This window comes from Aplidium turbinatum, chromosome 12, assembly GCF_918807975.1.
Source record: "Aplidium turbinatum chromosome 12, kaAplTurb1.1, whole genome shotgun sequence".
Lineage (NCBI taxonomy): Eukaryota > Metazoa > Chordata > Ascidiacea > Aplousobranchia > Polyclinidae > Aplidium > Aplidium turbinatum.
In genome coordinates this window covers 23,636,479-23,651,118 of record NC_137483.1, presented here as the reverse complement: position 1 = coordinate 23,651,118, position 14,640 = coordinate 23,636,479, and the positions used below count along the sequence as shown (strand labels likewise).

Sequence of the window (14,640 nt, the reverse complement as noted above, 5' to 3'; positions counted from 1 at the left end):
AGACTACAGCATTTACTGTCTATTTATAAACTTAATTTTTCATAGGGTTCAAGAAACTCTTATGGCCCCATTGATCACCATTAAGATGTATCGAGTGTTCATTCAACTATGCTTTTCCCCACTAGCGAGATGGCTGATTCTATCCTTGCAGCGATTGCCTTCATTCCTGTTCTCCATCTCACCTTCTTTCTTCAGTACGCCTTTGTCGGCCTCATTCTTCTCCTGTTCTTTTCGGTCGTCCTCGTTTCCTCTTTAAAACATTTACCTAAACCTCAAGTGTGGTTACTGCCTCTGCTTAAAAATATTCGATACATCTTGATGGTGATCAATGGTAGGTTGCCAACGTAAAAGGAGCACACAAAAGCGACGTAGGCTTCGTCCGGAATCCGTTTGTCCATGGCAAGCGAGCAACATGACAACAACCAACCAAATGTTTGGACTGGGTAAGGTTTAGTTCAGTGCATCAACAGGGCGGGGTGGGCCAACGTTCGTTGTGTTAATAAATCAAACAGACTTTCAAGAGATTAGTTTCACAAGGCTACAAACTAGGCGGACTCTCACCTTGTTTAGCCAAATGCTGCTTCTTGTTTTTGACAATGATCTTGTAGAGCAATTCTTTTGGAGGCGGCAACATCTTTCCTGGTTCAAGCTGGAACGAATAAACAAAATTGCACATTGAACATTCAGATAAGATCGAACGTAATTAAGTTACTGCTTAACATTTATAGATATCTTACTCGCCATGCTCCGAGCGGGGATCGAACAGACATCCTTCTGATCACAGCAGAGCTTATGCCATGCTGACCATCAAAACGAATAGTGTGTTACAAGCATTGCGATTTGACAATGCATTGTTGTTCTTACTAAAATAGCATAAGCTGAAGTTAATCGAAGTTACTGTTTCCATACAAATTTCACAAAGACTGGTTACGTCTGGTGCCCCTCGTCATGGAAAACGATAAAATAAATTGAAGCAATCTTTTCCAATGCGAAATGAACATTGAGTTCAACAACTACAACCCTTGCATGGGAACATACAACTTGGTCACATATCATGACCATCTCTAAGCGCTGTTTGATTGGCCAGTACGGCAACCAAATGCACCAATGACGCGATAACTCACAGGGAATGTTTCCAAAGGTTCAATCAGCAGTTTCTCCTTGAAGATATCTCTGCAGTACTGCGCCATTTTGGCTTGCTGCTGCGGACTACATAAGTCGTTTGGTTAGTGCTGAAGAAATGACAAATTCTACTTTAATAAATTGTGGCGCTGCTAAATCAACAAAGGATCAAGCAAATTGGAAATTTTTTCTTAAATCGGTTCAATTGGTCTAATTGACAACAGTTAAACAAAATTGCACAAGGATCTTAAAAAGAAAATGACAAGTGAAGTGTAAAAAGGCAAGCAGGTTCTTACTTGTCAACATGGTTCTCGAAGGACAGCACCACTGGGTAGGGCGAGGTTTTGAATGCGCTTTCGTTGATGGCCTCGATCACTTCGACAAACGACACAGCAGTGCAGAAAGTGAAGCCATGGTTGATATAAGGCTCGTCATCGCCTTCCCAGCAGTCCAACTCCACACAACGGCAGCCGGTAAGCAGGACTTGACGGTACATCTCCGCTGTTGACTTGCTGCGATACTGCGTGCCTGCCAACGGATCACTGAACCTAGTGAATGTTGCTTTCAATGATATTCGCGAGAAAATATTGAATTACAAAAGCAAAGGTCGTTTATTCAGTTAACAAGCGTGGAGCTGACCAGTTCAGACAATTGTGAAATTTCCAACTCAAAATAATATGAAAGCAGCAGCAGCAGCAGTAGTAGATCGATGATGGCCGAATCTTCGGTGAAGTTTCAATTTTGAAAATACGTGTAAGCAAGCTACTTGGTACGACACAAGCTTGTACATTTCGGTTCCAAATTCTCTAACTTGATGACAAGATAATTTTCGCACGTTTAGTTTTCCCATCCACTCAAAATATGTTGTTAGAGTTTAAATTACAAGTAAAAAAGAAAAAAATCTAATCATGAGTTGAAACAATCATCATCATTAAGTTCCTTCTTCGTATTTATTGAGGGTTGGACACAATGCGCCATTGTTCTCGGCCATGAGCGGTTCAAACCAGTTGAAACCATGGCAACCAACAAACGAGAGCAAAATGTCCTAAACAATTAACAGCCTGGTTGATGATATAACAACTTCAAAGCCAAACAAGTCACAAAAACAGGCAATTCCAGAGTAGTGAATTTTGATTATTGTAAATTAGTGCATCACCCTATCCCCTTCACAAACCTGTGAGATACGTGTTGTGTGACGAATTGATAAAGTAATTGGACATGGGAAGTCCCATATCCTGATGTTCCGCATAATTGTCGATGTTGACAATCAAGTTGTGATCGGATTGCAGGTACGCGTCGAAACCTTCTTGTGTCATCTGGCCTGTGGGAGGCATCGAATCAAATTAGAAAGGATTCAATTGCTTGGCTAAAGAAGCTTTACTGCATTACTATGATTAAAACGAATAAGTTAAAAAATCCTTAATAGAAATGTTGGCATTGGCTCCAAAGCAATTAACATTAAAATAATTGGAGGTGGCATTGATCTACCTTCCCTGCACCATTAAGCGCGAGCGACCGTCGGCAAGAACCAACTTGCCGTAGAAGATGACGACAATATGGTGGGTGATGACGTAATGCAGAAGACAAGACGCCAGAAAGCGAAACAAGGCTCACGTCTTCAAAACATCTCACTCAATGCAAGACATAAAACATAATGTTCAACAATCCAATGCCGTAGCTGGCAAGACAAAAATATCGACTCTTTGCCGACAATTTGCACAACTTAACGTCATTATTGCTGCAGTTATAGTTAACCTGTCGTGGTTTTTTTCACTTGAGAATTGGCTAACAGATAAAACGTAGTTGCACTATTTGCCGTAATCTCCGGATTACAATGTTCATTTCATCAAAAAAACGATTTCGTGGAAACATAATCCGAATTGATCGGCTTTTGAAAGAAAGCAAAGTGAAATCCTCTTAGCGGTACAAAGATGCTATGTGCAGCACTTTTCCACTTGTTGCTTCAGCCTGATCCAGTGAATTTATCAAACAATGCAATGTTTAAAATGAACAATTTCGCCACGCCGTCAAACTGGGTTTAAGCCAAATTCTGTAAATAAACATGCTTTTAAACAATTGTGCCGTTTTAAATAAAGATCCTTACGGAAAGAAAAAAACAGGGTTGCCACATGACACTCTAAGGAAGAACGAAAACTTAGTTGTAAATTTTTGATGAAACATCGGCCTTTAAAGGCCTTGGTGGCATCTTCATATTTCGGAAGATATGAAAGTGATACACTTTCTGTTGCACAAAGCACTGCGCAATCAGCTGATTGCAGCTCGCTTTGGTTGGATAAGCCGCTGAGCCGCATTGTTGCATCTTGTGACAACACAAGTGGCTTGTTCATCGCCATAGTAACACTCAATTCATTCTTGGAAAGTTTGGGTGTTCATTAAGAAAATGATCGTTTCTAGCACTAGTTTAAATGTTCATCTGATGAAAGTAAAAGTAAAAACCATTATATGGCTCGCTCTGTAGATGAGATAGCATGCCCTCTTGGAGTTCATCTCAATAGCGCCTCACTCATGACGTAAATACAATGTTAAGTAAGCTAAATAAAATGACCGCAACAGTTGTAACTAGCAACAACGAAATGTACAACTTTAACATGACGATGGGCAAATATTTGATTAATAAACCAACCCAAAACCAACAATGCATCAAAACACCATCAAAGTTTTCCAAAAATGTACAAAATTATTTTGTGTTTTTACGAATATTAGTTCAACCTGTGAAAAAGCAGCTAAGCATAAGTTCACTCAAAAACCGCTTAAGATTAGTTGTGATAACATCCGCAGGCAGCTCTGCAAGAGGACGTAGTTCACAATATTGGTACAAAGGAACAATGTGGCAAGTGTTCTTGCGACTAATTGCGGCGGCGGCTTGTTACGTTGACAAAGCCTTGCAACACGCTTTTCCACGTAACTCATCCCAACAGGTGATAGACTCACAGCCCTAGTCACATCCTGTGGTGACAGCAAAGCAGTTCTGCAATCAAATACCATACGGCCAGATGGGCTACACAATGACATACATCGCCCTCACAGCGCTGAAGAGCACTACAGACGGGAAGTATCGTACATTCTCAAACACTGCTTTGCAATGTTTACAGACATATTTCGTTCAATAGAAAGTCGCAATGTAACTTCGTAGTTTGATGCTTACGTCACTTCTCAACTGCTTCGGCTTTCAAGCGATGGACTGAAATCTATTTATTGACTCTAGTACGTGTAAAGATCAAGTTTTTTTCCCGGTAAAAACAGAGTTTATTTTTCCGCTATGGTAAAAAAACATTTTGCATGCAAACAGATGATTATGACTTTTGTAAAAGCAAGTTTTATTTTTTCCTTAGCTTCATTTCAATTCGTTTGAGTAACGAAATCCTCGCCAAGGACTCCACACTACTCCGTCTGCGTACGACTTGTCTGGTCCACCCAAGTACGATCCATTGGGATTGGCTGAGTGGCAATGAGTATACCACCAACCACCTTTTTGTACGCATTGGAGCAACTATCCGGCCATGTATCCTGATCAAGATCCTTGGCACTGAACCGTTCAGAACCCATTTCCTCTTTATGTGAAGATCAAGTTATAACGTAGTGACCTGTGCAATGTGCATGAGCCAAGGCGACACCAAGCGCATGAGACAGCACATTGGCTGTCCGATGCGCAGTCACCAGCACATCTGGAATCAAACCAAGTTCGTTTGTTGCCACCGTTTCTTTGTTCGTTACCGTCAATGGGGACGTGACCCATACAAAAGCGTCTGTCAGTCTCTGAACCAAGCAAATGAACAACCAGGGGAGACAACTTACGGACCCTGGGGGAGAAGAAAATGGATCTGCATTCTGCATCCATGGAGAAAAACTACGCTCGTGTGAAAAGTGGGAGCCTTTTAACCGTAATTCAACGCTGAAACAACAATCAAGCTAATGCATGCATAGTTTCAAGGCGTTGTCAAAAAGTGGTCAAACGGGTATAATGACATAATTATCATCGCTAACTTCCACACAGGGTGACCAATTGTGTATGCAAAATTCGCAGCGTGTGATTAACCAGATGAAACGTTTGTTTCTTAGCATTAAACTAACGTCATCAAACGTTAAATTAACGCATATTGGTCATCAGCACCACATGCTGAAAGGCGGCATGACGTTTCCAATGCTTACATTTTCTAAAGTTTTTTAAGCAATTTAACTTTCCAACACCATAAAGATGAAGTCATTCAAGTACAACGCTATCTCATTGACAATGACAAAATGCAGCTAACAATTTGGATACTTTCAGTAATCATCGCAATTCGCCTCAAGTGGGGCTAGAATGAAAATTAAACACTTAATTCAAAGCAACAACAGCAAAACAAACCAGAAATTGTGCGCAGAGATAACATTTAACTCGAGTCCATCAAACAATGACGCTAATTCAATTTTAAGTCCATGAACATTACTGTCATTTCAGATTCGTTTCAATTCAACTCATTTAGAAACAACAATCACAACGCCTAAGAAAAGCAACTAATACAATAAAAAATGACCAAATTTTCTTGGAAATTGACCGCACGAACTGTTTGTGGTGCATCGCTGCATGGTGCAAAAGCGGGCACGCTTTACTTGGGAAAACCTGGACAAAACCTAAAGATTTATCATGAAACGAATAATGAACAAACAGCACATGTCATGGCAGCTGGTAAAAGGGCTGCCAAACAAACTGATCTTTTGGCGAATGAATGTGGTTCAACCAAGCCTGCAGACGTTGAATTAATGCAAAAAGGAGCGAGTTACCCGCCTAGCGTGCATGTCTATTGCTGGCCGTCTGCCCGGGTCACGTTCTCATACAAAAGACTTTAACAGCGCTATCAAGGTTAGTGCACAACTTATTATGATGATCACGCTATATGGCTGAGACAGATTGTTTATGCTAACTGAACGCCTTGTCTGGTCTGCAAAGGTTGGATTATAGCTGCTGCGCATCAAGCAGCTTCCCTACTTGTAATTAACAAGCTTGCAGGTAAGATCTTGAATGAGCTTCATAGACCTAAGTAAGACAGAAAGACAGAAACCTCGTTGTTGACCACACTAACACAGTCGTTGCCCGTTGGTAGATCAGCACAAACCTTTCTGTGCGAACATCACGTTGGGTTCGTAGTTGGAGATGAGATCTTGAGCTTGGTCTTCGGTCATGTACGGATACAAGATCTCGTTTAGTTTTGGGTCCCGCTGAATGGTATTGACGAATTCTTGCACTTTAGAGTGAGATACGTACATACGCCGGCCTCCTCTGCCTCTGTGTATGAAAAGATTGAACAATGGGAATGACAGTGGTAGAAAATACATAGATAGCAAGAACTAAAAGTTTTATTATTTTTACTACTTTTTTTCTACTAACACTTTCAAAGTAATAATTAATGGCGAACAGCTTCTACAATTGCCTGTGCTTCCTTTTCCACAGCTGGATGTTTTAATTTTTTAAACACCACTACATGCTGTAGCGGCATAGCCGTTTCAAGGAAAAGAAAAAAGCTAAGAAAATGTTTCACGGGGACTCACAGCTCAGTGAATACGTCATCCATCTCCTGCCGCTGACAACAAAGCTGAAGAAGCTTTTGGAAGACAGGAAGTTGAAATTCCTCTGGATCTATTGTTTTCTAAATAAGCGCATATACATTGTTGGACTAAATGCGGACAGTATATTATCTTCAATGTATCACCGAAGCTATAGCGACGTCATATGGTGATGACATCACCAAAACTTCCGCAAAATCTGGGCTTTTGTCACGTCCTTACACAAAGGACATCACACATATACAGTCCTCCCTTCAAACAATACAAACATCATCATTTCTTAATGGATTATTTGCTTCTCTAGTGTTGAGGACATAAGCAAAAGATTTTACGCGGCCAGTTTCGAAGACGGCGTTGATATATTTTGTAACAACGTATTATGCAGGAAACTTTCAAAAGTGCGATCGCACCTTTGTTCAGTTGAGTTCAACAAGGCGTTTATGAAACTAATGCACTGAAAAACGGTTATAATATTTCAAGGTGCACTATTCAAACAATGATATTAACAAGCTAAACGAGGGGAGGCATGTAGCGGATATGTGTATATTTTCATAAAATAGCTTTTTATTACTTTCTTTTTGCCAGAAGCTGTGCGCTAAATCGCATTCTTTCACATAACGAGCACTAGTTTTACAGAACACTTGAAAGCGATGGACGGCACGCAAAGTCCTGAGCCTTCTATAAGCAACAGCGCCTCAAGATGGATATAATCACGTTCTGGTGGTATACAAGGACATTATAATAATAATAAACAATTATTATAATGTTAACATATTATTATATAACAAATAATAATCAAAGATAACCATTAACAGACATAACCCAGCAACAACACTACATTTAATATTATAAAAACAAAAACGAACGCTTTTGGCTATTCATACAGTACCAAGATTCACGAGCAACCCAGGGCTCAACACTCAGGCAATTATTTGTTAGGGGAGCCTCCTATCTTTTAACCGTTTTTGATTGAATTGTCACGTCTTGTGCTTCTCGTATTTTTACTTTGTTTGTGCCACTATCTTGTGCTGTGCTTCTGACCATCTTGCGTAATCTGTTTGAGTTCTTCTCTGAACAATTAATTTTACCGCTCAAACACTTGACCTGTTGTACCACGTAATTTTTCAGTTATTTTGTGTGAGCAAGTTAAGCAGTTTCTCAAATGTTTACATGTGACCATATTTTGCTGTGATAGTGTATGATTCTTTAGTATTCTCTTAAAATATTTCTCTTAAAGGCTTGAAAAAAAAGAATACGAACCCAAGAGACTGGCATGAGTAGCCGAAAACGTTCGCTTATTGTTTTGTGTGTTTATAATGTTAAATGTAGTGTTGTTGCTAGAGATGTAAATGCAAAAAAAACGAATCGTTTTTTAAAAAAAAACGTGTTTTTTTTCAAAAAAAAAATTGAGCCAAAAAAACACTTGTTTTTTGTTTTTTTTCATATTTTTCTAGAAAAGTTGCAAAGTTTTTACAATTTGCAGTTTAGTTTCATTACAGTGCTCTTGAAAAACGTTAAATTAGTAAAAATGGTTTTATGGTTGTGCTAAAATTCCTAAGTGTTTGTGTGTTTGGCAGCAGTATAGCCAATGTTTTTTGCATAGTCCTATACGTTGTTTCGCTTTCTTCTTCATTCTCAGGCATGTTTGTGGCAGTAGACCTGACAAACATTGAATTAATGCAATTTGATACATGACATAATGTAGATGAGTTAATTTCTTTTTTCTTTTATGGAAGTTAGCCAACGATGTTAGTCTATGTTAGTATACCAGTACTGGTTATTCTTGTACACACTCAATGGGTTGACGAAATTTTGGAAAAAACAAGATGGCAGTATTCAGAACACACATTACCTTGTTTGTGGTAATTTACTAATGCAAGCTATTGCCAATAGCTTGTTTAAACATGTTTTTAACTGATAGCTTAACAACGATGTATATGCTTTATAAATGTTGAAACAGAAGTATTCTTTTCGTGTGTTGTAACTTGTAAGGTGTTATAGACACTTCGTCATTGATGCTTCTTACAGATCATTTGTGACATAATGCAAGAGATCTTATCACTGATATTTTTAGCTGTCAAAAGTAAGTGCATTTGTCAGAAAAGGTTTAGGTTAATGTTCCTTTCAAATGCCCACCACCCATGTTGACTATTGCTAGTAACTACCAACCCTGAATGAAGAAATTTTCGCTTTAAAGTGGAGTTTTTTAGCACTGCTCAGTGTTCCCATAGTGAATAAATGCTTCATAATACTTTTCCTGACAAGAATAAAGTTTTACCCATATTCCCGCAATGCAGGATAAAGATACAAAACAAATATCAAAGATGAAAACTTATTTTATTTGGGAACTAGGCGAACTACTTTTTGAGATAAAAAGAAATTGACCTCTTGTCGTTATGCACCAATAAAACCATGATGCATAACTTTAAATTTTTTTTATTGGGTAGAGGAAAGATTGACGAAAAGTTTGGCAAAAACAGAAAAGTGCTAAAGTCTCAAAGTCCTGCAAACTAGTTCAAATTGGATGGATTAAGTTAAGTGCAACCATACTTCTTTTAAACATGTCTATGACAGCACAATGGTGTGATTAAGGGAAAACAAACATGACTATGACATCACAAAGGAGTATTGAACCTCTTTAGGGAAAATAAAAAACATCAAAATGTTTCCATCTTTCACTACATTTAAATGTGATTTGGGCTAAAAGTTGCGACTTTAGCACTACACTGCTTTTGCCAAACTTTTCATCAATCTTTCCTCTACTACCCAATAATTTTTTTTTTTTAAAGTTACGCATCATGGTTTTATCGGTGCGTAAAGACAAGAGGTTAATTTCTTTTTATCTCAAAAAGTAGTAGCCAAAACTTGTTTTAATGTTGATAAACAGATAGCCCACCCAGAAAACATGGGGGTAGAGCAAAAAATTATAATATTCAAATATGTTGAGCGGTTCTTGAGATATTGCCGTTTTTCTATTGCTCTTTATCTATGAAGCCACCTAGTGGCTAAGGTTACTTTACTTCTAACTCGAGAACCGTTTGTGTGGTTTTCATCAAGTTTGTACCAAATGCACATCAACTGGAACAACTCTTGACATTGTACTGGAAAAGGTGTGGTGTGCTGGTCAAAAGTGCCTTTGTGAAGCAGAGAAACAGGACACTGACCACCTGGTCCTAACATGCCCATTAACCAAAATCCCAGGTGGCTTCGAAACTGTACACGAGTGTGGTACTACATTTAACAACTGGCTGAACCAAATTAAAGACAATACTTGAGATGTGCCAACCATAGGACACTGTTACTACTATTTGAGACGATGAGAAATCTTTATGGCCCGTGTGTTGAAACTTGAGATCTACAAAATTGCAATGAAACAATATACCAGACATATAGTCTGATTTGAAATAAGTTATACGAGTTATGAGACTGTTTCTTTGTTGAAAGAGACGCTATTGCAATGAGTTTACCCTAATTGCTGCATATTGTGACATTTAATGTCAAATGGGTAAAAAAAACAAAAAAACGAAAAAAAAAAAAAAAAAAAAACGATAAAAAACAAAAAAAACGAGCTTGTTTTTTTTAAAAACAAAAAAAAACGTTTTTTTACATCTCTAGTTGTTGCTGAGTTATGTTTGTTTATAGTTCAAAAAGTTACCTCTCTACCCAAATTGAATTAAAAAGAACACGAAGCCAAGAGACTGTTTTCAAACGTAAAATCGAAGTTGCATCTTTAAGTATTGTGAATATTCGGCAACTGCAAATCAACTGCGATCCTAATCTTTATACAATAAGAGCTTTTACCTTTCCGGCCATTGTCTGGACCACTGATGAAAATGCATTCTCAATGCGTTTCGACTTTCCGCCCAACAGTTTGAACAATCTGCAGTGAACACGAAACATGTCGGTGAAATAAAGCTGCAGTCAATCAGCTGAAAGCTTTTTAATCAGTTTTAAAAGCAAGCATATCAACCTTGATAAAAAAAAATTAATATGAAAATCGAAAAATATCAGAGTTGGCAATGAGCAAGTTTTAAAAAGCAATTTATAAAAAATCGAAAGTGCAGCTTATGAGTTCATGATGACTTATCTGTCTCAATCCGAAACAGCAAAACCTGAGAGGCTATTTAAGAGTTGTAAGAGTTGTTGATTAAACGCAGCGTGCACACTGCACAGTACGTTAGCTGCCACAGATATATCACGGTCAGTGGACGGATGGCTGTGATAATTAGCTCACATGGACAACCGGATCACTGAGAAAACTGTGAGAACTACAGCGTCCACTACACTTTTAAGAATAGCAACACTGGTTCGGCACAGTCCACTCTGCTCTACATAGTCATCTTGACCTCAATCAATGAATTCACTAAGATGGTTACTTCATCCTACGAAGCTTCCCCATATATTGAAGCCACAATCATCATAATGAGCGCGACTTTCATCACATTCAACAGGTCAACTTGTTATAGACAAGAAAACACATTATTGAGTCCCCTGATGCGCTTACAACTAAATCCACTCACTTTTTAGCGGGAATTTCTCCAGATTGATTCGTCTCTATCTTCAGCTTGGTAAACCTGAAAGTTTTGCAATCAATTAACCAAGCGTCTGCACACGTTGGATCAATGTAAAATGGATGGTTTTACTATTTGGATCCGTCACTTTCTTGCATAAACTGGACTGATGATCGATATTTTCTCTCGGACCCAAAGAGCAAGGTCGAACGAGCCACACTCCCATAGACTAGGGGACCCCACAACTGACCTAACCTTCCATATCACAAAAGAGGGGCTAGCTATAACAAGGCTTCGATATTGGATTCGCTAGCAAAGTTACGCTCTGGTGGTTGAGGTCAAATGGGTGGCAACGATTTTAAAGCTTTGTACAAAATCTTCGTCTTGTTACGTAATCTATTCTCTAGTGTTTCTTAATTTAGCGCAGTGGTTCCCGTACGGTGGCCTCAAGCTTTATGGGAGTTGTAAATACATCGATTTCAGGAAAAGATAGTGGGGTTACGATAAAAGATTAAAATTTCAGCTATCCGTAGGCTTGATAATAATTAACCCAGCCTGCAAATCGTTCCGTTTCTACATTGTTTCACCAATGCATCAAAGGACGGATTTGCTGGCTGGGTATTTCTATAATCTGTGGTAATAAAAATGCTAGAAACCACTGTTTTGGTACGGTGTAAACCAGGCATGCTGCTTTGGATAATTGCTTACGCTTGGTTATTTGTTTAACCTAATTAAACTTACGCTTTTTCAATGGAGGTTTGAACGGATATGTGTCTGGTGGTAGGGTGGTACGCAATTGTGAACACATACTCCGCCCATTCCTGTACAACATGCTGTGGTTATAAAAACGATTCCACAAAAGGAAAATTTGACAGTGTCAGAACACAAAACTTTAACCAAGGCCACATGAACCATGGACAGCCAAGAAAATTCACGTAGTATGTTATTGAGGTAGATTTTTATTCTAATCTTCTTTGCCGACAGAAAGCAATGTCAGGTAGCACTGGAATTCTTGTAATAGTCATTGAAACAAACGATTACTCAATCTCTATCGAATATTGCCATGGCTGTTGTACATAATTAACAATGGTTGGTCGTTTCCACACTTTAACTTGTTAGCTGAACTACATATGTTGTTCAACCAGAAAGACAGCGATACCAACGACTATTGTCAACCAAACCTTGACTACATCCAGTGGGTTTGACTCGACCGCGATGAAATTGAGAAAAGTGAGGTCTACTAGGTTCACTCCAGAGACTATGGTGAAACATCGGTCAGACGTTGGGATGGAAGAGTTCAGCATCTTCCCAAGACTCGGATCCTGGCGTGTATTCATGTATTTAACTTAACATGTATTTTAGGATACACGACTTTATGTCGCGGTCCGATTGACGCGAACACGAATGATGCCGTGCCTAGACCACAAGGCACAAATGCCGCAATGTATGAATGACGTGAAATTTGATGATTTTGTACTAAAATTAATTGTTCTTTTGGATACGGTAGTAATTTTATTAGTACCGGTAGCAATTCCAATTTTTAATAAATATAAAACAAAATATAAAAATTGTTTTTTGCACTTAATAAAATAAAGATGAGACTTGACTATTTCTCACTAAACCTAACTGTTTTTTATTTATTTTTTATACGGTAGTAGTTTCATTTGCATACCGTAGCAGAAGTAGTAAATAGTAGTAGCATTAAAACTATGGCCTTCCCGCATTGATTTGTCTGTTTTTCTTTATCAACGCCAATATTAATTATACCTCCAAACCTCATCGGTCTTCGAAAACAGACTAGTGTAACTGACTTCCTGTGTTGTTCCTGGAGCAGCGAGGAACGAGATTAACCGCGGGAAGCCAGACTTAGCTTCTTTAGCTACACTTCGATTTTGCCAAACGTTTCTGATTAGTAAGAGTTCCATGCAGACGTGTTCATTAAGATTAAAAAGCAACAAACGAATAAGTGGAAGATTCATCTTTATTTTGTTAAGTGGAAAAAAATTGAAATTGCTAACGTATTAAATAAAAAAATTTTTTGTAATTTTGTTTGTATAAAAAATGAAAGTTAAAATTGCTGTGACACTGTGACAAATGAAATTACTACCGTACTCAATTCATTTTAGTACAAAGTAATCGAATCTCGCGTCATTCGTGCCTTGCGGCCTAGGAATCGGGTCAATCGCGTTCGCGTCATTCGGACCACGGCACAAAGTGTATTTCATGTTACTAATATTTAACTTGTCAAAAGTTAAAATGCACAAATTGTTTCACAAAGACAGATGCATCGTTCAAATGTGCGTTCCACACTGGTTCCACCTTTATGCAACACCTTGAACATCCTCTGCAAACAGCGAAAGCATATCGTATTTTGCCGATTTGGAACGGAATTGTGCAATTTGGGTGGAGGTAACTTTTTTAAACCATAAATAAACATAACTCAGCAACAACACTACATTTAACATTATAAAAACAAACAGCAATAAGCGAATGCTTTCTCTGAAGTATTAATTTTACCTCTCAAATATTTGACCCGTTGTGCTGCATAATTTTTCAGTGATTTTGTGTGAGCAAGTTAAGCAGTTTCTCAAATGATTAGATTTGACCATATTTTTGCTGTGATAGTGCATGATTCTTTAGTATTTCTTTTAAAATATTTCTCTTATAGGCTTGAAAAGAGCTGCATGAGTAGCCGAAAACGTTCGCTTATTGTTTTGTGTGTTTATAATGTTAAATGTAATGTTATTGCTGAGTTATGTTTGTTTATGGAACGGAATTAGGTTGATTAGTTTCAGTAGTTTAATTTTTAGCAACAAAGAAAGTTTCTTTCAAAAGAATGCTTTGTTAATTAACAAATGCAAAACAAAACCGTGAAGATAAACACCTCACATACGAGATTGAGTTCCCCTCGACACCGACAATTGTACTGACAGCAGGCATACAACAACATGCGGTTTGTTCCCCCATGCAAATTTGATTAATACACAACTGTTAATAAACACCAACTCGCTTGCATGAATACAAACACTTTATTATTGTAGAACCATGGGAAGCGGTGAGCGTAGCTTTCTTTACAAAATAGCAATTCAAAGCCACATTAAATAGAAGGAAATACAAAAGGTTATCACCTATTATATAAAATTTGATCATTATTGCTTCGACATTGTCAGACATTGAAAATCTGTGAAGGCAATTTTCGGTAATTTGAGAGTAGGCTGCCCTGAATGGCATCTACCATAGTGAGCACAGTTTGCTGTGTTGTATTGTGTTAAGTTTACACTTTACACAAAAGATGGATAGGTTTATCTTGAAATCTTTAAATTAACAGGAACTGCTTCTGCATGTGGTTCTAAATGAATATGCCATTGCTGTGGAGTAGAACGGAAAATTCAAACTTACGTCAAAGACATCATATTGGTATTGACTCCCAGCTGCTCTGTTCATT

The 14,640-nt window shown here is 38.1% G+C and overlaps 1 protein-coding gene across 3 annotated transcripts in view; it reads right to left on the bottom strand.

Annotated features, from left to right (window-relative positions):
• The window catches only part of LOC145780906 (1-phosphatidylinositol 4,5-bisphosphate phosphodiesterase beta-3-like), a 72,239-nt gene that overhangs the window by 44,973 nt on the left and 12,626 nt on the right, over positions 1-14,640 (bottom strand). For all 3 annotated transcript variants that reach the window (XM_082592565.1, XM_082592566.1, XM_082592567.1), the window contains exons 4-13: positions 12,377-12,517; positions 11,937-12,016; positions 11,205-11,258; positions 10,486-10,564; positions 6,670-6,767; positions 6,237-6,406; positions 2,297-2,443; positions 1,419-1,650; positions 1,125-1,209; positions 562-649 (exon numbers count right to left, since the gene is read on the bottom strand). In XM_082592565.1, the coding sequence (XP_082448691.1) occupies positions 562-649; positions 1,125-1,209; positions 1,419-1,650; positions 2,297-2,443; positions 6,237-6,406; positions 6,670-6,767; positions 10,486-10,564; positions 11,205-11,258; positions 11,937-12,016; positions 12,377-12,517 (1,174 nt within the window). The remainder of the gene's footprint in view (positions 1-561; positions 650-1,124; positions 1,210-1,418; positions 1,651-2,296; positions 2,444-6,236; positions 6,407-6,669; positions 6,768-10,485; positions 10,565-11,204; positions 11,259-11,936; positions 12,017-12,376; positions 12,518-14,640) is intronic.